General features: G+C 57.6%; 4 protein-coding genes across 7 annotated transcripts; 2 read left to right on the plus strand and 2 right to left on the minus strand.

Moving 5' to 3' along the window:
- The first annotated feature begins 883 nt into the window (after window positions 1–883).
- LOC146762199 (uncharacterized) lies at window positions 884–3920 on the plus strand. 2 transcript variants are annotated; one of them, XM_085540818.1, is made up of 2 exons: window positions 884–1021; window positions 1656–3920. In XM_085540818.1, exon 2 carries the CDS (start codon window positions 1691–1693, stop codon window positions 2417–2419), a length of 729 nt encoding a protein of 242 aa, XP_085396944.1. In that variant the 5' UTR covers window positions 884–1021; window positions 1656–1690; the 3' UTR covers window positions 2420–3920. The 2 variants fall into 2 exon arrangements, with proteins under 2 accessions (XP_085396944.1, XP_085396943.1); XM_085540817.1 differs by lacking the exon at window positions 884–1021 and adding an exon at window positions 1101–1179.
- A 3813-nt stretch (window positions 3921–7733) lies between these two features.
- Window positions 7734–10527, plus strand: LOC146762200 (GTPase IMAP family member 9-like). The gene is made up of 2 exons (XM_085540828.1): window positions 7734–7910; window positions 8695–10527. The coding sequence occupies exons 1-2, from the start codon at window positions 7785–7787 to the stop codon at window positions 9085–9087; spliced, it is 519 nt and encodes a 172-aa protein (XP_085396954.1). The 5' UTR covers window positions 7734–7784; the 3' UTR covers window positions 9088–10527.
- A 1806-nt stretch (window positions 10528–12333) lies between these two features.
- On the minus strand, window positions 12334–14420 carry LOC146762201 (GTPase IMAP family member 7-like). The gene is made up of 3 exons (XM_085540812.1): window positions 14178–14420; window positions 13837–13888; window positions 12334–13240 (listed from the first exon to the last, which is right to left on the minus strand). Exons 1-3 carry the CDS (start codon window positions 14304–14306, stop codon window positions 12594–12596), a joined length of 828 nt encoding a protein of 275 aa, XP_085396938.1. The 5' UTR covers window positions 14307–14420; the 3' UTR covers window positions 12334–12593.
- A 1434-nt stretch (window positions 14421–15854) lies between these two features.
- LOC107308660 (GTPase IMAP family member 7-like) lies at window positions 15855–21594 on the minus strand. Of its 3 annotated transcripts, none has more exons than XM_085540810.1 (3): window positions 21315–21459; window positions 17472–17523; window positions 15855–16866 (listed from the first exon to the last, which is right to left on the minus strand). In XM_085540810.1, the coding sequence occupies exons 1-3, from the start codon at window positions 21420–21422 to the stop codon at window positions 16220–16222; spliced, it is 807 nt and encodes a 268-aa protein (XP_085396936.1). In that variant the 5' UTR covers window positions 21423–21459; the 3' UTR covers window positions 15855–16219. The 3 variants fall into 3 exon arrangements, with proteins under 3 accessions (XP_085396936.1, XP_085396935.1, XP_085396937.1); XM_085540809.1 differs by lacking the exon at window positions 21315–21459 and adding an exon at window positions 17814–17898; XM_085540811.1 differs by lacking the exons at window positions 15855–16866; window positions 17472–17523 and adding exons at window positions 19384–20395; window positions 20994–21045 and having other exon boundaries at window positions 21315–21594.
- Between the last annotated feature and the right edge of the window lie 1178 nt (window positions 21595–22772).

A 22772-nucleotide genomic window follows, 5' to 3' on the forward strand; every position in this document is an offset into this window, starting at 1 on the left:
CAGGGACAGTGACCCCCCCCTACCCCCTGGGCAGCTGTGCCAGCGTCCAACTGCTATTTGGAGAAGAAATCCTTCCCGATATCCAGCCCTAACCTTTCCTAATATCCAACCTGCCGTGTCCCTCACTGCCCCCCAGCTCCCAGGCTCCTGCTGCCAGCCCCAAAGTCCCTGGAGCTGAGTTCCCATCTCCGTCCCCAAGGCAGTGAAGCAGCCAGCTCAGCACGCTGCTGGCACAAAGGCTCGTCCTGCTGCTGTGCTGGGGGAGGTGTCAGCAGCTGCTCCAGGAATGCAGGCGTGCATGGCCAGACAGGTCTGGGCAACAGCACAGCAGGAAGCCGCGCAGGGCACAGCAGTGCTGGCAAGCCGCAGCCTGCATGCGCCTGAGCCTGAGCCTGATCCCAGCAGCGCCCATCCTACGTGGGACCCCGAGTGCTGCGCTTCGCTCGTGGCCTTGTCTGCTCTGCTGAGCCCTGCTGCGGCCTCGTGCCGGTCCCACCGAGATGGGGCCCTTTGCACTGACACGTGGGATCTCCATTTTGCACCCCCTGAGCACCCCAACGCTCGGCAGCACCTCTGCCATGTGCCACCACCGTCTGGTGCCAACCACTGCCCAGGCTGCCAACACAGGGGGCGAGCGGGGGGGGCGGGGAGCTCCGTGCATCGCAGGGCGCTGGGCTGCAGCTCCCGCAGAACCCGCAGAACCTCCCCCGAACCCTTTGTTCCCGGCCCAGCAGCGCGGGCTGCAGCGTGGAAACCCCTTTGTTTTCCACCCGCTCGGGGTTTCCCTTTGCAAAAGAGTAGAAATTCCACTCGTGGGTGGATCGGTTCGGCTCGGGCCGATCTCGCCGCGGGGGGGGGGGGTCCCTCCCTCCGCTGGGGCCGAGGCTGCGGGGCGGGCGCTGAGCCCACGCGTGACCGCGGCCGCGGGGCGATGCCGGGAGCGCGTGCGGAAGAACGAGCCGGGGCCGGAGCGGGCGGCACAAAGCGCGGAGCGAGGCGGGCCGGCACCGACGGGCGGAAGGTGGGAGGGGGAGATCGCGGGTTGGGGGCGGCACCGCGCAGCGCCCGGCCCGGCCCCGAGCGTAGGGAGCGCCGCGGTCACGCGCGGGGCGGGGGATGCGCAACGAGCGCACGGAGAGCGCGGAGAGAGCCGGGCCCGGAGCGCAGCGTTGGGGGCAGGTAGGGGCGGCCCGGGGGGGGACGTGCGGGGAACGGCTCGGTCCGGCCCGGCCCGAGGAGGCGGTGCGGCAGCGCGGAGCCGAAGCGCAATGCGGCGCGGCCCGGCCCCATCCCGGCTCTGTCGCAGCCCCATCCGGACCATCTCGACCCCATCCGGACCCCATCCCGTGCCCACTCGCCGAGATCGCGCCGTGTTCCCGTCCCCTCCTTCCCCCTCCCCCCCCCCGGCCCCGAGCCTGCAGCCCCAGCGCTGCTCCGCGGTGGGATGATGCCGTAGAACGACCCCGGCCCTGGGCCCCCTGCAGCCCCCTACGGTCAGGTGTGGTCGTGGGGCTTAGCAGGGAGAACCCACCCACCATGAAGGCACCCGGCGGCATCCGACCCCCGGAGCGCTGCCGCGGGGAGTGCTGGGTGTTGTTGGACCCCCTCCGGGTTCGGTGCTGGGAGCTGGAGCCGCCCCTCTCTGTGCCCTCCAGGGATGCAGGCGCCGTGAGCCGGGCAGCGTGCGCCCATGACGGACCTGGCATCGCCCGCGGGCGAGAACACCTTCACCTTCCCCAGCGGCGCTGAGGAGGGCTTCGGGGATGAGAAGGCGCTGGTGATCCACAGCCAGGCGGAGGAGGAGGCGGCGGGGAAGGAGTTCAAGTGCATCCTGTGCGGGGAGTGCTTCGGGCAGCAGCCCAGCCTCACCCGGCACCAGAAGCACCACGCTGGGGAGCGGGCCTTCATCTGCGCCGAGTGCGGCAAGGCCTTCAGCCTCAAGCACAACCTCATCATCCACCAGCGCATCCACACCGGGGAGCGGCCCTACCAGTGCGACGTGTGCCAGAAGAGCTTCAGCCTGAAGCAGAACCTGCTCACCCACCAGCGCATCCACAGCGGCGAGAAGCCCTTTTCCTGCGGGAGCTGCGGGAAGCGCTTCCGTGAGCAGCGCTTCCTCCTCAACCACCAACGCACCCACAGCGACGACCGACCCGGGGCCGCTGGCGCCGCCGCCTGCAGCCGCTCACCGGGCTCAGAGGCGCATGAAGAAGCCGGTGGTCCCACTGCAGCAGGCGGCTCCTTCTCCTGCACCCGCTGCGGGAAGGGCTTCAGCTGCCGGAGCAGCCTGGCCGCACATCAGCGCACCCACAGCAGCGAGCGGCCCTTCATCTGCGCCGAGTGCGGGAAGAGCTTCAGCCAGAAGGGCTCCCTGAAGCTCCACCAGCGCACCCACAGGGCTGAGAACGCCCTCACGTGAGCCCCTGCGCCCCGGGAACCCCGCCCATGGCTGCCCCGTGGGGCTCTCTGTGCCCTGAGCCCCCCCACAGCATTGCTCTGTGGCTCCCAGCGCTGCATGGGGGCTCAGGGCTGCTGGGCATCTCGGTGGGCGCTGTGCCCTCGGTGCTGGTGTGACAGCGTGGTCAGTGCCAGCTCTGCCTGGGCACCCCCAGGCACCCACCGTGCCAGGAGCTGCTCTCCTGATCACCACGAGGTCACTCCCATCAGCTGCCCCTGCTCCTCACCTCAGGCACTCGAGGGCTGCTGGGCGCCTGTTGGGTTCCTGCCCTCCCCCCCTTCCCCCCTGGGGCACAGGGAGGAGCTGAGTGAGGTGGCCACCTCTGGTAATGGCTGAGTTCCCTGGGGGGTTTCCTCCCCTCCACTCCCAGCACCTCTGCACTGCGGCTGGGTGCACACCGGGCCTGCAGGTGGAACCCCCGAGTGAGGAAGGGTGGGGAGGTTTCCCCACAGCACTGCTGTGTGCGCCCCGTGCCCCCCGTCTACCCCATCCCCCCCGTACACCCCATCCCCCATCCGGGCTGGTGCTGCTGCAGCGTTGCAGAGAGCCCTGAGACAGAGAAATCATGCAAAATAAAAACAAAGCCGCAAAACTCACAGGTGCAGACCTGCTTCCCAAGGGCAGCCGCAGCTCCAGACTGGAGGAGGGACGGCAGCGAGGCGGGGGCTGCGCCCGGAGCAGCAGAGAGCCCGGCCTGAGCATTGCAAACAGGGGTGGGTGCGTGATGCTGGGAGCGCTGTGTGTGCTCGGCGGGGTGAAGACGTGCCGGTGCTCAGCCACGGCCGGGAGAAGCGAGGGGTGGCTGGGCTGGGACATCTCTGACCCCTGCCCCACTCTGCGGTGCCCGGAGATCTCCAAGCGCAGGGGAGGAGGCGGCGCCGCAGCCGCACGGCAACGCGGGATGGTGCAAATCCCGCATCAGCCCCGCGCCCACCGCGCCCTGGAAGCCGCCGCGTTCCGAGACCGCTCCTGGGCGCCCCTGCGGGACAGCGGCCGCCATCTGCGGGGCTCCCATCCGTGCGCACCGTCCTGCACTCTGAACCGGGACGGCGTTCGGTGAACTGGGATGAGGTGAACTCACGGCTGCAGCCAGGCTGGGAGCCCCTGGCCCGCACCTCCAGCCCCGCTGCTTGCAGGGGAAAATCAGCTTTCCCCGACGACATTTCCCGCTGCCGACGCTGCTCACACCGCACCGGGACGCGGCTGCGGGGGAGCTGACACCCGGCCCGGCCGCAGCTCCCGGTGACGGCTCCTCCCGACCCCCGAGGGAGCTGCTCCCCCCGCCCCACGTCCCGCCGCCCTCCGCCCCGTGCCCGCGGCCCCACGCACGGCGAACCCCCCGCGAACGCCCTCGCCGAGCGATCCCCGCCCCGCGTCCGCCCGCGTGTCCCCCTGCCGCTGTGTGTGTGGAAATGCAGGCACTGCCGACGTGTATTCATTAAATTTATGAACGCCTGGAAAACTCCGCGTCTCTGTCTTGCTATGAACTCGGGGAGGATCCCCGCCGCTGCGGGGCACGGCCGGCTCCGATGCCGGGGTGAGCGGCAGACGGCCCCGCATCCCCCCGCTGTGCCCAGAGCCGGGGGCGGTGCCCAGGAGCTGCCGTTCCCCCTCGGGCTGTGCCCGTCCCGGAGAAGGAGAGCCGGGGCCGCTTCCGCTTCCGTCGGGCTCCGTCGGGTTCCGTCGGGTTCCGTCGGGTTCCGTCGGGCTCCGTCGGGTTCCGTCGGGTTCGGCCCATTTCTTTTCCAGGAAAAGCGAGAGCAGAAGAAACGCGCTCGGTGCTCCAGAGGGCGTTCTCTACCCGCGCTGTGCGCAGCTCCTTCGGCAGCGCTGGGCGCGGTGGGGACGCACAGCCCCGACGGGTGGAGCTGCTGCTCTGCGCCCTCCCGGCCCGGACATCCGCGGCTCTGCGGTGCCGCTGCGACCTCCGAGCTCCTGAACGGGCGATGGGCAACGCCGGGCTCAGCCGGAGCCGGAGGGCAGCCGGAATCGGCCGCAGGTCGCTGTTTGCTCCGGAGCGTCTCGTTTGCAGCCCGCAGCTCTCACACCGGTTTCTTTCTCTGCCAGCACCCCCCGAGCCCTGAGCTCCCGGTGTCCTCGTCGCTCGGTGTCCCGAGTTCCCCGTGCCACCGTGTCCTGATAGTCCCGATATTCACATTACCGGTGTCCTGTGTCATCAGCCCAATGTGATCTGAAGTCCTGGTGTCCCCAGATCCCTGTGTCCCCATGTCCCTGACACCCGCTGTCCCAGGGTCCGTACACTCCCCCGTCCCGGTCTCTCCCTCCTCCCCACCGCCCCCGGCTCCGCCACTCCCCGCCCAGACTCGGTTCCCGGAGTCCCCCGCGGAGGCGGCCGGGCCGAGGCGGGAGGAGGACGGCGAGGAAGAGCGGCGGCGGGCGGGCGGCCCCGACGGCAACAAGTGGAAGCGAAGGGAAAGCAGTGCGAGATCCGAGAGCGCCAGGCGGAGGGAAGGGGATGAGAGCGGGGACGGGGCGTGCTGCGTATCCTGAGGCTGCCTCCCATCTCCCCGCTCTGAGAGCTGCACAGGGTGAGTGAGGGCGGATGGGGGGGTGGTGTACAGTCTTACGTACAGCACAGGGGTAAAGCTGTACCCCAAACCTCACTGTCCCAGTGCCTGTTGCATTGTATTTTAAGTTGTATAGTTCCTCTCCGTGCAAGAGCAGAGGCTCTGCGTGCTGCTGTGGGACAAAGAAAGACATTATGAACAAAAGACCTTGCAAATGAGTCAAGGAGCTCGGCAGCTACTTGTGCCAGACACAAACACACACCAGGCACCTGGTTTGTGCCTGTGGCCAAGGGGTTGTAAAGGTGTTACAATAAAGGTCTTCATACTGCATCATTAACAGAGTCCAAGCCTCTCCTGCCACAGACCAGGCAGCAAGGATTCAGGTGGAGAGCAGCCGTCTCCTCTGTCGTGCTTTTCCTGCTGTGCGCTGAGAATCATAGAATCCCAGAATCGTAGGGGTTGGAAGGGATCATCAAGTCCAACCCCCCTGCCAAAGCAGGTTCCCTACACCAGGTCACACAGCTCGGCATCCAGGCAGGTCTTAAATATCTCCAGTGAAGGAGACTTCCCCCTGAGCAGCCTGTCCCAGTGCTCTGTCACCCTCACCATAAAGAAGTTCTTGCACACATTAGTGCAGAACTTCCTATGCTCCAGTTTCTGGCCGTTTCCCCTTGTCCCATCTCCACACACTGCTGAAAGGAGTCTGGGCTCGCCACTTTGTCCCTCACACCTCAGATTAGGATCAGGTCCCCTCTCAGTCATCTTTTCTCAAGGCTAAACAGACCCAGTTCACTCAGCCTTTCTTGATAGGGGAGATGCTCCAGGCCCTTCACCATCTTTGTGGCCCTCCGCTGGACTCTTTCCAAGAGATCCCTGTCTTTTTTGTACTGAGGAGCCCAGAACTGGACACAGTATTCCAGATGAGGCCTCACCAGGGCAGAGTAGAGGGGGAGGATCACTTCCCTCGACCTGCTGGACACTCTTTTTAATGCACCCCAGGATGCCATTGGCCTTTTTGGCTACAAGGGCACACTGCTGGCTCATAGCCTACCTATCATCCTCCAGGGCACCCAGGTCCCTCTCTGCAGAGCTTCTCTCCAGCAGGTCTTCCCCCAACCTGTACTGGTGTATGCAATTATTCCTCCCTAGGTGCAAGACTCTACGCTTGCTGTTGTTAAACCTCATCTGGTTTCTTACTGCCCAGCTCAGGGAGCAGTGGGAGCTGCCAGTGCCGTGGCTGCAGGGCTCTGCCTTCATGGGGTGATGCGGGGCATGCTGTGCACTGATGGGCATAAAGGAGCTCTCAATAAATACTGACCTTTACTGTGTTGTGGAAAACCCGTCCTAGACCCATCTCTCATCCACTCAGGGCATGGGAAGCAGCTGTGAGTGGGCAAGGATGGCAGACCTGCAGTGTGGCTGAGAATGGAGCTGCAGTTTGTGCCCAGCGCCGTGCGCTGCCCCAGCAGCACTGAGCGCAGCGCGGTTCAGTCCCCTTGCAGCTCCTGCAGGGCTTTGTGCTCACACGGGATCCCCTGAGCCTGCCCAGCTCTCTCTTCTCCCAGCTGAGCCACCAGTGAAGACCAAGGCAAAGAACCCATTCAGTACCTCAGCTTTCTCTTCATCTGTTGAAGCCAGCTCTCCTTTTAAATTTACCAAAGAAGGTACACCCATTTTGGCCTGTCTCTTCTGGTCAATGTACCTGTAGAATGTCTTCCTGTTTTTCACATCCCTCACCAGGTTCAGTTCTGCCTGCGCCTTGGCTTCCCTGATCCCACGTCTGCAAGTCCAGACGGCATCCCTGTATTCTTCCCAGGTGACACGGCCTTGTTTCCAGATCTTGTACGCCCCTTTCTTGCACCTCAGATCACTCAACACATCCTTGCAGAGCCATGCCTGTTTCCTACCTTGTCTGCCCACTTTCATATTCAGAAGGATAAAGACCTCTTGTGCTTTCAGGAGGGCATCCCTGAAGAGCAGCCAGCTCTCCTCAACATCCTTGTCTTTAAGAAGAGTGCCCCAGAGAATCTTGGCCATTGAGTAGCTTGAAGTTAGCTCTTCAGAAGTTCAGGGTTCTGACTCCACTCTTTGCCAGGCCCACAGCCCTCGAGATCACAAACTCAACCAGGGCATGGTTGCTGCGGCCCAGACTGCCTCCAATCTTAACGCCTTTGATGATCTCTGCATTGTTGAGCGGCAGGTCCAGCAAAGCTTCATGTCTGGTCGGTCTGTCCAATACCTGGAACAGAAAGATATCATCAATGGATTCCATGAGCCTTCTGGATCTCTCACATCTCGCCATGTGGTCTTTCCAAAAAACGTCTGGGTGGTTGAAGTCCCCCACCAGGACAAGAGCCTGTGAGCACACCTCCTCCCGCATCTTCCTCAGCTCAGCACTGAGAGCAGGGCTGGGGTTGAGGGGGGCTGGGACACGCACCCTCGTGAGGAGGGGGTGATCGGGGGCTGTAGGGAATGGCTCTTGGGGAGCTGCCCCTGGTGCAGAGCTGAGGCTCTCTGCCTCCCTGTGCTCACACTTTCATTTTCTGCAGTGCCTGGAAAATGGTGCATTTACAGGAATAGCATTTTGTGCAGCCTTTGGCCTCACCCTGTGTGTATGATGGTGACAGGGGGCTCTCTTGCGTCAGGGCCTCCATCAGAGCAGCACATGACAACATTTTTGGAGAGGATCCATCCTGGCCTTCCACTGGCACAAGCTGAGTGCCAGCTGAGTGATCCACAAACAGCACCAGGCTATTTGTGGAGCAGCTATATGTGATCCCAGGTCTGCTGTCCAGCTGATGATGCCTATAAAAACTCTGCTGATCTGCACAGAGCTTCCAGACCCAGCACTTCTGTGCAGGAGGAGAGCAGGAACAGCACAAGCGCAGCAGACAGAGCTGGGGACACAGCACAAAGCTGCTTGGGTGAGTTTCCTGCAGCTCTGCTGCCACTGCTGGGGGAAATTCCGAGGATGCGGAATCTGCTTTCAAGGGGTGGGCTCTGATTTCCATGGATAAGGGTCAGCCAATATCTCTTTCCAAAGACGAATTACATGGAGATGGGTAATTTTGAAGACCTTTGGCTTTCGGCATTGTTATGGTTTTGCAATTTGGTTGGTGTTGGTATTCCACATCAGAACACCATGCCTCATAATGGGAGTAAAGGGGGACAAGTTTTTTTTCTGTGGGCTGCCTTAATGGGCATGTGGGGAGGGGCACCGGAAGGGAAGTGAGGAAGGGGACGGGGTTGCTGGCCCGGCTCCCTGCAAGGAGACAACGTGGTCAGAGCTTCCTGCCTTCCACAGCTCCATCGGTGAGACTGGGGACTTGGTATTCTCTTTGTTGAAACTCTCTTGTTGTTGTTTAGTGTTATTAGGTTATTAAACTGCCATTCGTTCCCAGATCACCTTTTTTCTCCCTCATTTTTTGTTAGACCTAATCGCAATCTCCCTTCCCTTCCCCTCTTCCGAAACGCACGTGGCCGGGCCGGGCCACGCCGCACTGTGCCGTACCGTGCCGTGAGAGAAAAGGGGGGGGGGGCTTTTGTTCCTGCTGCCCCGGGTTTGTGCCCACTGTCCCGGAGTGAGCTCTAGAGAGAACTCCGTGACACCAATTGAAGTAGTCGACACTCCTGGCCTATTTGATACAAGGGAAGCCAATGAAAGAACTGCTGAAAAGATTAAGAATGCCTTTCGGAACCTTCATGCAGGGGGTCCATGCCATCATCCTGGTGATGCAGCTGGGCCGAATCACTGAGGAAGAGCAGGAAGTGGCTGAGTGGGTGGCCAATTTTTTCCATACTAAATCAGAGAAGTACACAATCCTGCTGTTCATGCGGGCAGAAGAGCTGGAGCATCCCAAAGATCTGAAGTATTTCATAGAAGGGGACACATACCTCATAGGCCTGGCAGGAAAGTGTGGGAATCGCTACATTGGTTTCAGCAACAGAGCTAGCGAAGAGGTGAGGGATGGGCAGGTTGCAAAGCTCATCCACATGATCGATGCCATGGTGGAGCAGAACTATCCTGATCCACATTACACCCGAGAGATGCTGGAGGAAGACACACGGACATTCTTTGAGAAGTTCTGTACCATCCTGTAGGCAGTGAGGGGTCGGTCTGGGAGGAGACGTCTCCTCCATTGTGCCGTCCCTGCAGTGCTCTGAAAATGACGCTCTCCTCGCTCGCTTGCAGTTCCAGCCACGATTCTGCTCTTTGTTTTAGGAGCACTGGATAGGGGATTCAAAGCCATCATGTTCTTTGGAACTTATCAGCCCCTTCTTAATTTTGTGATTTCTTGTTATGAAATATATGTGTTACACAACCAAGTAAGGGCACTGATAGAGACACCTGCCTGGTACTTCTATGCAATATGGGATGATGTGAATTTTAACAACATTAAAGTTAACTTTACAATGGCTAATTTCACAATTACTAATTTCACAGCAGCTAACTTTAAAACACCACGATGTTCAATACAGTTTCCAGGCTGTATTATCAGATTGTTGCACACTTTTTGAAAACCGAGCCAGTGTTCATACTCACCATGGTCATGTTCATACTCATGTTCATGTTATCAATATCAATGAATGTACTCCAATACATTCATTCTATGTGGAAATTCCCTCCAAAACCAGAGAATGCTGACTGGCAGAGAATATGGAAAGGTTTTGGAAAAATCTTAGAAGTGTGGGGACCCGCAGTGTCGTGGGATTTCACTCTTGAACACCTGAGGGACCCTGAGAAATTAAGTGAGTATTTGAGTCAGAGATCTAAGGAGGGAAACCTTATTTGGGGTTTGGCTTATGCATACTGTGCTCTGTATAATACTGTTCTGGAGAGAAAGAGTTTCCGATCTGAGATTCAAGCCAAAAAAGAAAATCCCCAAGTCAACTCTGATCAGTCACAGGAGGCACCAGTAACAATATCAGTTGCCCCTGTGAAAGGCAAGAAATAGAAATGGGTGTCCTTGTGTCTAGAACGAAAAGAAGGAGAAACAGAGGAGGAGGCAGCAGAAGATCCAGGTGCTGGGTCTGGATCAGTACCGAGAAAGGCAAAAGGAAAAACTAAGAGGCATGAAGAAGAGAGTGAGGAAATTACTGTTCATTGACATCTGAAGCTGACTCAAATCCAAGGCTCAAGAAAGGAGTTTACACGGTGTCAAAACGAAGATCTCCTTGCCTGGTTGCTTTGCTGCTGGGCCAAGGGGGCCAACAGTTTGTCTCTAGATGGTAATAAAGCTCGCCAACTAGGAAGCATTGCCCGAGACGCAGGTGTCGACAGAGGGATTATCAGATGTTCGGATGGAGCTGCCACCCTCTGGGACTGACTGTTAGAAGCCGCAGGCTGGAATTCTCTCTCTCTTGGACTCTCAAAGAGTTGGAAGCATTCCAGCCGTGTCTCCTAGAGCTCACAGTAGCCATCTCAGTTTTCGGGGACTCTCTTTCTGTTTTGTTCAATTTATTAGCCTCAATCATATTGTATTATATTGTGTTATCTTGTATTCTGATATCATATTTAGTAAAATAAGTTTTTCCTCCTTAGATTGCTGCCGCTGTTCTTTTTCCCATTCCCCTTTTTCCTTTCTTTCCAGGCCGGGGGCCCTACGGGGTGACTGCCCCCTGTCACGGGCACAGCTCAATCTAGGTAAACCGTGACACCCATAGAGTTTGCTACAGCCCTCGAACGACCCTTCAACCCCACAAGCTCTTGTTTTGTCCCCTTCCCCCTTCATAACTAGTTTAAAGGCCTATCTATGAGTCCTGCCAGTTCCTCAGCTAAGACCCTCTTACCCCTTGAAGACAGGCTACATGCATTAACAGCCACCATGCCAGGTGCTGAGTAAATTGCCCCGTGGTAAAAAAAAAAAACCAAAAAAAAAAACCCATAACATTCCTATGCTTACACCAGCTTTTAAGCCATCTATTTAAGAGCTGGGTTTTTTGGATCCTCATAGTACTTTTTCCTGCCACTGAAGGTACAGAAGAGAAGACCACCTGCACCCCAGCTCCATCAAGCATTTGCTCCAGTCCCCTGAACTCTTTCTTGATAGACCTCAGGCTTCTCGCAGCAACCTCCTCACTGCCCGCCTGAATTATCAATAGTGGGCAGTAATCAGAAGGGCCAATCAGCTCAGGAAGTTTCCTTGAAATGCCCCTGACCCGTGCCCCAGGGAGGCAGCACACCTCCCTTCAGGTAGGGTCCGGCCAACATACAGGGCCTTCCATTCCTGTCAGAAGGGAGTCACCAATGACAACCACCCTTCTTTCCTTTCAGGTAGAGGCAGTCCTGAGGCATAGGGTCACCCGCTTCGCCCAAGGCAACCTTACGGGTGGACCTCCCTCCACACTCTCACTCACCTTTCCTTTAACTTCCATGGCCTTAAACCTATTGCACAGAGGCACCTGGGGAGCTGAGGATGGTCGGGATGGGGGAAGCCCCCTTTGCTGAGCCAGTACCCATTTCCACTCCTCCTCCCTCTCAAATTGCAGAGTCAGTCAGTCAGTAGTTCCCACCTCGTACAGGTGCTGCCTCCATCCCGCGGCACTGCCAAGGCCCTGGCACTCCTCACAGCCACAGACCTGCCTACCAGTACCTGGCAACAGAGCCTGTCCAAGCGGCCACACATTTTGTACCATTATTCACCCTCATGCCCATACTTAGCCCTCAGTCTGGCTCTCCACAGCTGTATTGCTGACACCAGCACCGCTCACACCTTGCCAAACAGTCCCACCTCGGCGCTCCTCACCCTTCTCCTCCTCCTCTCCGTTGCAGGTCAAGGCCCTCTTGGAAGCCTTTTATAGGCAGGGGGCGTGGCTCCCCCACCGTTCCCCTGGCAGCACCCACACTGCGTCACCTGCTCTCATGAGAGCTGCCCAAACACGAGCAGCGGCCGCCATGTTGCCGCGGGAATCCCTCAATGAGGGAAGCGGTTGGAAGCGATGATGAATTATAGCAAACAAATGCATATGATAAGTGGTGATGATTTTGTAAACATCCCTGTAAAGAAAACTCCACCACTGCCTGGGGCTGCGTCTGCTTCGAGAAGGATTGACAAGCACCTGACTCAGCACAGTAAAAGAACAGACAGCCACACCCTGTGTAGATGAGAGATGGATCTGGGACAGGTTTTCCACAACACAGCAAGGTCAGCGATTATTGAGAGCTCCTTCATGCCCAGCAGTGCACAGCACGCCCCGCATCACCCCATGAAGGCAGAGCCCCCCAGCCCCGCACGGTTCCTTCCAGCCCGGCTCTCAGCAGGGCAGCCAACGGCTCCCAGCTCCGCAGCACCGCTCCGTGCCGGGCCCTCCCCGAAGGGCACATCTCACAGCCCCGACGTTCCCATCTGTCTCAGCTCATCCATGTCTGCAGGGCTGGGGAGGAGAGCGGCAGCACATCGGTGCTGAGAGCAGCAGAGTGCAGTGACGCAGCAGCACACACACATTGAGCACCTGAAGCCCGCTGGGAAAGCAGCAACACAGGGCAGGGGAAAGCATGAGGCGTGGAGGGAGAAGGATGGAAGTGAGCGAGGAGAGTGTCATCTTCAGAGCACTGCAGGGACGGCACAACGGAGGAGACGTCTCCTCCCAGACCGACCCCTCACTGCCTACAGGATGGTACAGAGCTTCTCAAAGAATGTCCGTGTGTCTTCCTCCAGCATCTCTCGGGTGTAATGTGGATCAGGATAGTTCTGCTCCACCATGGCATCGATCATGTGGATGAGCTTTGCAACCTGCCCATCCCTCACCTCTTCGCTAGCTCTGTTGCTGAAACCAATGTAGCGATTCCCACACTTTCCTGCCAGGCCTATGAGGTATGTGTCCCCTTCTATGAAACCCATCAGGTCTTCGGGACGCTCCAGCTCTTCTGCTCGAGTGAACAGCAGGATTGTGTACTTCATTACTTTAGTTTGGAAAATCTTGGTCACCCACTCGACCACTTCCTGATCTTCCATAGTGATTCGGCCCAGCTGCATCACCAGGATGATGGCATGGACCCCTTCAGAGAGGAATTGAAAGGCATTCTTAATCATTTCAGCTGTTATTTTGTTGGCATCCCAGTTACTAGATAGGCCAGGAGTGTCGACAACTTCAATTGGTCTTCCAGTAACATTGCCTTCAGCTTTGTTGTACTGTTGGGTTTCTGACTGTGCTGACAAAGAAGAAGGAAATGCCTTCTTCCCAAGGATGGTGATCCCCGTCGCACTCTTCCCACTCCCCGTCTTGCCCACAAGGATGATGCTCAGCTTGGATCCTGGGAAACAACCACAGACGTGTGTGAGACCAGCAGGGGCTGGGACAGACAGCTGGGACAGCCCCTGCTGGCCACATGCTGGCTCCCAGGTGGAGGGACCTCAAGGGAAGGTGTCCCCGAGCCACCAGCAGTGGTCCTCAGGACTATCAGGAGGAACATATGGTCCTGAGGGACTGCAGGGCTGCCTCAAAGGGCTGCTACCCAGTACTTGTCTGACAGCAAAAACAGAAAGTAAAAGAGATCTCACAGCTCCCCTGTGACCCAGGACTGCACTGGGTGAACAAAAGCCGCGGCTGAACCACTCCTTTTCCAAGAAGTCACGCACTGAGCAAAACTCACAGTGCTGTTTGTGCAGCATTGTCCCTCGAGCCGTTTCCTGCCCTTCATGGTGCCAGTGGGGCACGGGCTCCATGACACAGGCACAGGGACAGCTGGGTTTGGGGTTACAGCATTACCCCCTGTGCTGCGTCTCAGGCTGCACCCACTGGACACCACTGCCCCATCCGCCCTCAGCCTCGCTGTGTGTGGCTCTCAGAGCGGGGAGATGGGAGGCAGCCTCAAGATACACAAAACCATGCAATGAGGGAGACACTCACCAGTGCTTTGACATCCTGCCATTGGGAGAGCACTCACAGGCACACGGGGAGCCTGGAAGGTGACAGAAGTTTTTGGTGAGAATGGCACAAACCTCCTCTGCTTTTCTCCCTGTGCTAATGGAGGTGACACAGATGAAATCTAGGGACTCAGAATAGTCCCACAGCCATGTGTGCTTGCAGAAATCAAATGTCTTCAAAATTACCCATCTCCATGGACTTTATCTTTGGAAAGAGATATTGGCTGACCCTTATCCATGGAGATCAGAGCCCACCCCTTGAAAGCAGATTCCGCATCCTCGGAATTTCCCCCAGCAGTGGCAGCAGAGCTGCAGGCAACTCACCCAAGCAGCTTTGTGCTGTGTCCCCAGCTCTGACTGCTGCGCTTGTGCTGTTCCTGCTCTCCTCCTGCACAGAAGTGCCGGGTCTGGAACTGCTGTGCAGCTCAGCAGAGGTTTTATAGGCAGTGTCATCAGGAAGAGGGCAGTGCTGGGATCACAGGTAGCTGCTCCACAAATAGCCAGGTGCTGTTTGCGGAGCACTCAGCTGGCACTCAGCTTGTGCCAGGGGAGGGCCAGGATGGATCCTCTCCAAAAATGTTATCATGTGCTGCTCTGATGGAGACCCTGACCCAAGAGAGCCCACAAGTGGCTCCTGTGCTGATCCACTGCTGGCCATCTGCAGAAACTGCAGCGATAAGCGAACGGAGGTGGGGGGCAAAGATCACCTTTGTGTGAGGAAACAGGGCTCAGCCTGAGCAGTGACTTCAGCCCATCGCTCTCCTTCCAAGCAGGTCTGACTGAGGCTGCGATGAGGAGACAGCAAAATACCCAGAGTGATCTTTTTCCCAGGGAACGATGTGTAAGGGATCAGGGAGCAAGGGAAGGAGTGCAGTGTGTGGATGGGTGAGGCTGCACTCGGGGCTGTGGGCTCTGTGAGCCAGGCCAGACTTGGGAGAGTGAGATAGGGACAGCCATGAGATATTGCTGAGCAGGGGTTGCTGTGGGACAGAGAAGGGCTGGGGGCACTGCCAGCTCAGGGAGCAGCAGGGAAAAACACAGTTACCCCATAGGAATTGGCAACGGCTCTTTTCAGAAGGGGATACCAAAGAAATACATCCATTTTGTCTGCATATGGCCTCAGCTTGTGCCAGGGGAGGGTCAGGATGGATCCTCTCCAAAAATGTTGACATGTGCTGCTCTGAGGGAGGCCCTGACCCAAGAGAGCCTCCTATCACCAACAGACACACAGGGTGAGGCCAAAGGCTGCACAAAATGCTATTCCTGTAAATGCACCGTGTTCCAGGCACTGCAGAAAATGAAAGTGTGAGCACAGGGAGGCAGAGAGCCTCAGCTCTGCACCAGGGGCAGCTCCCCAAGAGCCATTCCCTGCAGCCCCCGATCATCCCCTCCTCACCAAGATGCATGTCCCGGCCCCCATTGACCCCAGCCCTGCTCTCAGTGCTGAGCTGAGGAAGAGGGCTCAGGATGTTCTGTTTCTGCTGGGGGCAATGCTGGGAGCAGCTCTGCAGAAGGGCTCTGGGTGCTGCTGGGCTCCGAGGGCACTGTGAGCAGCTGTGGCCTTTGGACAAAGACTGAGATTGTACGAGCTGGGCTGGGCTGGCGATGCCAGTAGTGGGATAAGCGTTATCCCACTCTCTGCTCAGCAATGGTGCAGCAGCACCAGGAGCACTGGGTCCAGCTCTGAGCCCCCAGCACAGGAGAGCCTGGGACACACTGGGGAGAGAGCAACACGGGATCACCGAGCTGGTGCAGTGCCTGGGGTGGCTCAACTGGGAGAAAAGAGAGCTGGGCAGGCTCAGGTGGAAACATGTGTGACCACAAAGCCCTGCAGGAGCTGCGAGGGGATGGAACCGCACTGCGCTCAGTGCTGCCGGGGCAGCACACGGCACTGGGCGAAAACTGCAGCCCCATTCTAAGCCACACTGTGGGTCTGCCAACCCTGCCTAGTCACAGTAGCTTCCCACGCCCTGTGTGGATGAGAAATGGATCTCGGACAGGTTTTCCACAACACAGTATGGTCAGCATTTATTGAGAGCTCCATCATGCCCAGCACTGCACAGCACGCCCCACATTACCCCATGAAGGCAGAGTCCGAAAGCCACGGCACCGGCAGCGGCCATGGCAGCGTGACAGAGAGCAGCAGTGCAGCGGTGTTGAGAGCAGTAGAGCTCAGCGACGCAGAGGCACACACACATTGAGCACCTGAAGCCCGCAGGGAAAGCAGCAACACAGGGTGAGAAAAAGCACGGAGCATGGAGTGGGAAGAATGGAACTGCAAGCGAGCGAGGAGAGCGTCATCTTCAGAGCACTGCAGGGACGGCACAACGGAGGAGACGTCTCCTCCCAGACCGACCCCTCACTGCCTACAGGATGGTACAGAACTTCTCAAAGAATGTCCGTGTGTCTTCCTCCAGCATCTCTCGGGTGTAATGTGGATCAGGATAGTTCTTCTCCACCATGGCATCGATCATGCAGATAAGCTCTGCAACCTGCCCATCCCTCACCTCTTCACTAGCTCTGTTGCTGAAACCAATGTAGCGATTCCCACACTTTCTTGCCAGATCCTTCAGGTATGGGCTCCCTTCTATGAAATCCTTCAGATCTTCGGGTCGCTCCAGCTCTTCTGCTCGAGTGAACAGCAGGATTGTGTACTTCTCTGCTTTAGTATGGAAAATATTGGTCACCCACTCAGCCACTTCCTGCTCTTCCTCAGTGATTCGGCCCAGCTGCATCACCAGGATGATGGCATGGACCCCTGCATAGAGGTTCCGAAATGCATTCTTTATCTTTTTAGCGGTTCTTTCGTTGACTTCCCTTGTATCAAATAGGCCAGGAGTGTCGACTACTTCAATTGGTCTTCCAGCGACGTAGCCTTCAGCTTTGTTGTACTGTTTTGTTTCCGACTGTGCTGACAAAGAAGAACGAAATGCCTTCCTTGCAAGGATGGTGTTCCCTGTCGCACTCTTCCCACTCCCCGTCTTGCCCACAAGGATGATGCTCAGCTGGGATCCTGGGGAACAACCACAGACATGTGTGAGACCCACGGTGCCGGGACAGCCCCTGCTGGCCATGAACCAGCTCCCAGGTGGAGGTACCCAGGGCCACAAGGGAAGGTGTCCCGGAACCACCAGCAGTGGTCCTCAGGACTATCAGGAGGAACGTGTGGCCCTGAGGGACCCCAGGGCTGCTCAGTTACAGGAGCCCTCAAAGGGCTTCCACCCAGTACTTGTCTGACAGCTAAAATAGAAAGCAAAAGAGATCTCATAGCTCCCCTGTGACCCAGGACTGCACTGGGTGAACAAAAGCCGGGGCTGAACCACTCCTTTTCCAGGAAGTCACACACTGAGCAAAACTCACAGTGCTGTTTGTGCAGCATTGTCCCTCGAGCCGTTTCCTGCCCTTCATGGTGCCAGTGGGACACGGGCTCCATGACACAGGCACAGGGACAGAGGGGTTTGGGGTTACAGCATTACCCCCTGTGCTGCGTCTCAGGCTGCATCTATCGGACACCACTGCCCCCATCCGCCCTCAGCCTCTCTGTGTGTGGCTCTCAGAGCGGGGAGATGGGAGGCAGCCTCAGGATACACACAACCATGCAATAAGGGAGATACTCACCAGTGCTTTGACATCCTGCCATTGGGAGAGCACTCACAGGCACACGGGGAGCCTGGAAGGTGACAGAAGTTTTTGGTGAGAATGGCAAAAACCTCTTCTGCTTTTCTCCCTGTGCTAATGGGGGTGACACAGATGATCTCTGGGGACTCAGGATAGTCCCACAGCCGTGTGTGCATGCCAAAAGCCAAATATCTTCAAAATTACCCATCTCCATGGACTTCGTCTTTGGAAAGAGATATTGACTGACCCTTATCCATGGAGATCAGAGCCCACCCCTTGAAAGCAGATTCCACATCCTCGGAATTTCCCCCAGCAGTGGCAGCAGAGCTGCAGGCAACTCACCCAAGCAGCTCTGTGCTGTGTCCCCAGCTCTGACTGCTGCGCTTGTGCTGTTCCTGCTGTCCTCCTGCACAGAAGTGCCGGGTCTGGAACTGCTGTGCAGCTCAGCAGAGCTTTTATAGGCAGTGTCATCAGGAAGTGGGCAGTGCTGGGATCACAGATAGCTGCTCCACAAACAGCCAGGTTTGAAGTGCTGCAGGAGCTCCTGTGCTGATCCACTGCTGGCCAACTGCAGAAACTGCAGCGATAAGCGAACGGAGGTGGGGGGCAAAGATCACCTTTGTGTGAGGAAACAGGGCTCAGCCTGAGCAGTGACTTCAGCCCATCGCTGTCCTTCCAAGCAGGTCTGACTGAGGCTGCGATGAGGAGACAGCAAAATACCCAGAGTGATCTTTTTCCCAGGGAACGATGTGTAAGGGATCAGGGAGCAAGGGAAGGAGTGCAGTGTGTGGATGGGTGAGGCTGCACTCGGGGCTGTGGGCTCTGTGAGCCAGGCCAGACTTGGGAGAGTGAGATAGGGACAGCCATGAGATATTGCTGAGCAGGGGTTGCTGTGGGACAGAGAAGGGCTGGGGGCACTGCCAGCTCAGGGAGCAGCAGGGAAAAACACAGTTACCCCATAGGAATTGGCAACGGCTCTTTTCAGAAGGGGATACCAAAGAAATACATCCATTTTGTCTGCATATGGCCTCAGCTTGTGCCAGGGGAGGGTCAGGATGGATCCTCTCCAAAAATGTTGACATGTGCTGCTCTGAGGGAGGCCCTGACCCAAGAGAGCCCCCTGTCACCATCATACACACAGGGTGAGGCCAAAGGCTGCACAAAATGCTATTCCTGTAAATGCACCGTGTTCCAGGCACTGCAGAAAATGAAAGTGTGAGCACAGGGAGGCAGAGAGTTTCAGCTCTGCACCAGGGGCAGCTCCCCAGGAGCCATTCCCTGCAGCCCCCGATCATCCCCTCCTCACCAAGATGCATGTCCCGGCCCCCATTGACCCCAGCCCTGCTCTCAGTGCTGAGCTGAGGAAGAGGGCTCAGGATGTTCTGTTTCTGCTGGGGGCAATGCTGGGAGCAGCTCTGCAGAAGGGCTCTGGGTGCTGCTGGGCTCCGAGGGCACTGTGAGCAGCTGTGGCCTTTGGACAAAAGCTGAGATTGTACGAGCTGTGCTGGGCTGGCGATGCCAGTAGTGGGATAAGCGTTGTCCCACTCTCTGCTCAGCAATGGTGCAGCAGCACCAGGAGCACTGGGTCCAGCTCTGAGCCCCCCAGCACAGGAGAGCCTGGGACACACTGGGGAGAGAGCAACACGGGATCACCGAGCTGGTGCAGTGCCTGGGGTGGCTCAACTGGGAGAAAAGAGAGCTGGGCAGGCTCAGGTGGAAACATGTGTGACCACAAAGCCCTGCAGGAGCTGCGAGGGGATGGAACCGCACTGCGCTCAGTGCTGCCGGGGCAGCACACGGCACTGGGCGAAAACTGCAGCCCCATTCTTAGCCACACTGTGGGTTTGCCAACCCTGCCTAGTCACAGCTGCTTCCCACGCCCTGTGTGGATGAGAAATGGATCTCGGACAGGTTTTCCACAACACAGTATGGTCAGCATTTATTGAGAGCTCCATCATGCCCAGCACTGCACAGCACACCCCACATTACCCCATGAAGGCAGAGTCCGAAAGCCACGGCACCGGCAGCGGCCATGGCAGCGTGACAGAGAGCAGCAGTGCAGCGGTGTTGAGAGCAGTAGAGCTCAGCGACGCAGAGGCACACACACATTGAGCACCTGAAGCCCGCAGGGAAAGCAGCAACACAGGGTGAGAAAAAGCACGGAGCATGGAGTGGGAAGAATGGAACTGCAATCGAGCGAGGAGAGCGTCATCTTCAGAGCACTGCAGGGACGGCACAACGGAGGAGACGTCTCCTCCCAGACCGACCCCTCACTGCCTACAGGATGGTACAGAACTTCTCAAAGAATGTCCGTGTGTCTTCCTCCAGCATCTCTCGGGTGTAATGTGGAGCAGGATAGTTCTTCTCCACCATAGCATCAATCATGCGGATGAGCTTTGCAACCTGCCCATCCCTCACCTCTTCACTAGCTCTGTTGCTGAAACCAATGTAGCGATTCCCACACTTTCTTGCCAGATCCTTCAGGTATGGGCTCCCTTCTATGAAATCCTTCAGATCTTCGGGTCGCTCCAGCTCTTCTGCTCGAGTGAACAGCAGGATTGTGTACTTCTCTGCTTTAGTATGGAAAATCTTGGTCACCCATTCAGCCACTTTCTGCTCTTCCTCAGTGATTCGGCCCAGCTGCATCACCAGGATGATGGCATGGACCCCTGCATAGAGGTACCGAAAGGCATTCTTTATCTTTTCAGCGGTTCTTTCGTTGGCTTCCCTTGTATCAAATAGGCCAGGAGTGTCGACTACTTCAATTGGTCTTCCAGCGACGTTGCCTTCAGCTTTGCTGTACTGTTGGGTTTCTGACTGTGCTGACAAAGAAGAATGAAATGCCTTCCTTGCAAGGATGGTGTTCCCTGTCGCACTCTTCCCACTCCCTGTCTTGCCCACGAGGATGATGCTCAGCTGGGATCCTGGGGAACAACCACAGACATGTGTGAGACCCACGGTGCCGGGACAGCCCCTGCTGGCCATGAACCAGCTCCCAGGTGGAGGTGCTCAGGGCTGCAAGGGAAGGTGTCCCGGAACCACCAGCAGTGGTCCTCAGGACTATCAGGAGGAACGTGTGGCCCTGAGGGACCCCAGGGCTGCTCAGTCCCAGGCGCCCTCAAAGGGCTGCTACCCAGTACTTGTCTGACAGCAAAAACAGAAAGCAAAAGAGATCTCACAGCTCCCCTGTGACCCAGGACTGCACTGGGTGAACAAAAGCCGCGGCTGAACCACTCCTTTTCCAAGAAGTCACGCACTGAGCAAAACTCACAGTGCTGTTTGTGCAGCATCGGGCCGTTTCCTGCCCTTCATGGTGCCAGTGGGACACGGGCTCCAAGACACAGGCACAGGGACAGCGGGGTTTGGGGTTACAGCATTACCCCCTGTGCTGCGTCTCAGGCTGCACCTATCGGACACCACTGCCCCCATCCGCCCTCAGCCTCGCTGTGTGTGGCTCTCAGAGTGGGGAGATGGGAGGCAGCCTCAAGATACACACAACCATGCAATGAGGGAGACACTCACCAGTGCTTTGACATCCTGCCATTGGGAGAGCACTCACAGGCACTCGGGGAGCCTGGAAGGTGACAGAAATTTTTGGTTTGAATGGCACAAACCTCCTCTGCTTTTCTCCCTGTGCTAATGCGGGTGACACAGATGATCTCTGGGGACTCAAGTCAGTCCCACAGCCGTGTGTGCTTGCAGAAAGCCAAATGTCTTCAAAATTACCCATCTCCATGGACTTCATCTTTCATGTCCATGGAAATCAGAGCCCACCCCTTGAAAGCAGATTCCACATCCTCGGAATTTCCCCCAGCAGTGGCAGCAGAGCTGCAGGCAACTCACCCAAGCAGCTTTGTGCTGTGTCCCCAGCTCTGACTGCTGCGCTTGTGCTGTTCCTGCTGTCCTCCTGCACAGAAGTGCCGGGTCTGGAACTGCTGTGCAGCTCAGCATAACTTTTATAGGCAGTGTCAGCCGGAGGGCAGTGCCGGGATCACATATAGCTGCTCCACAAATAGCCAGGTGCCGTTTGTGGAGCACTCAGCTGGCACTCAGCTTGTGCCAGGGGAGGGCCAGGATGGATCCAAGAGAGCCACCTGTCACCATCATACACACAGGGTGAGGCCAAAGGCTGCACAAAATATTATTCCTGTAAATGCACCGTGTTCCAGGCACTGCAGAAAACAAAAGTGTGAGCACAGGGAGGCAGAGAGCCTCAGCTCTGCACCAGGGGCAGCTCCCCAGCAGCCATTCCCTGCAGCCCCCGATCATCCCCTCCTCACCAGGATGTGTGTCCTGGCCCCCCTCAACCCCAGCCCTGCTCTCAGTGCTGAGTTGAGGAAGAGGGCTCAGGATGTGCTGCTTCTGCTGGGGACAATGCTGGGAGCAGCTCTGCAGAAGGGCTCTGGGTGCTGCTGGGCTCTGAGGACACTGGGAGCAGCTGTGGCCTGTGGACTGTGAGGGGACCGAGCCTTGCTGTGCTCAGTGCTGCTGGGACAGCACACGGTGCTGGGCTCAAACTGCAGCCCAGGAGCTGCTGGACGGCCTGAGGTCACTGGACCTCTGCTTTTCTCCTGTATTGGGGATGGTCACTGATAGAAGTGGAAGGGCTCGATTAATGAACATCCAGACTCGTCATGGCTGCAGCCACCAACACTTTGGTTTTTTCTGAAAAATAGCAGGTGGTTGAGGAGGCAGAGAGCTCTGTGTTCACACATTCACTGTCACCATTCACTCCTCACTGTTCTTGGCAGCACAGCCCTCAGACCCCCCTGAGCCTCCAAGCGCATCCCTGAAGTGTAACTGCACTTTACGCTGCTGAGATCGAAAGGCAGGGAGAAACGTTTGATAAACCTTAGGATTATGGAATGGTTTGGGATGGGTGGGAGTTTAAAGCCTGGTGGTGGGAGGCTCTTTCTGAGGGCACAAGGCTTTGGCAGGGCTTTTCGCTAAGTTCTGGTGGCCATCGGACACTGCGCCTCCGGGAAACACGGCGCGGGCGGTGAGTAACGCGACGGCGTTTGGAGAGCACGGTGCGGAGCTGCAGCGGAGCTCACGCGTGGCTGCGCTGGTTCAGCTGCAGGGATGCGCTCGCGCGTCCCTTGGCTGGGGCAGCAGCACACTCTGCCGGCAGACCCGCTCCCCGCGGTCGGTTTCGCTTTTTATTCGTTTCCAACTCAGAAAAAGAAACCGCGAGTGGAGCATTAAGGGCGCGCGGTTCCCGAGGCTTACTACCTCCCAGCCGAGGCTCCGGCGGGGGCTCCCGTACACCGCAGCCCCGGCAGCTCGGGGTTACGGAAAGTC

This window comes from Coturnix japonica, chromosome 2 (genome assembly GCF_054131305.1).
Source record: "Coturnix japonica strain WE chromosome 2, WE-NBRP24, whole genome shotgun sequence".
Taxonomy (NCBI): domain Eukaryota; kingdom Metazoa; phylum Chordata; class Aves; order Galliformes; family Phasianidae; genus Coturnix; species Coturnix japonica.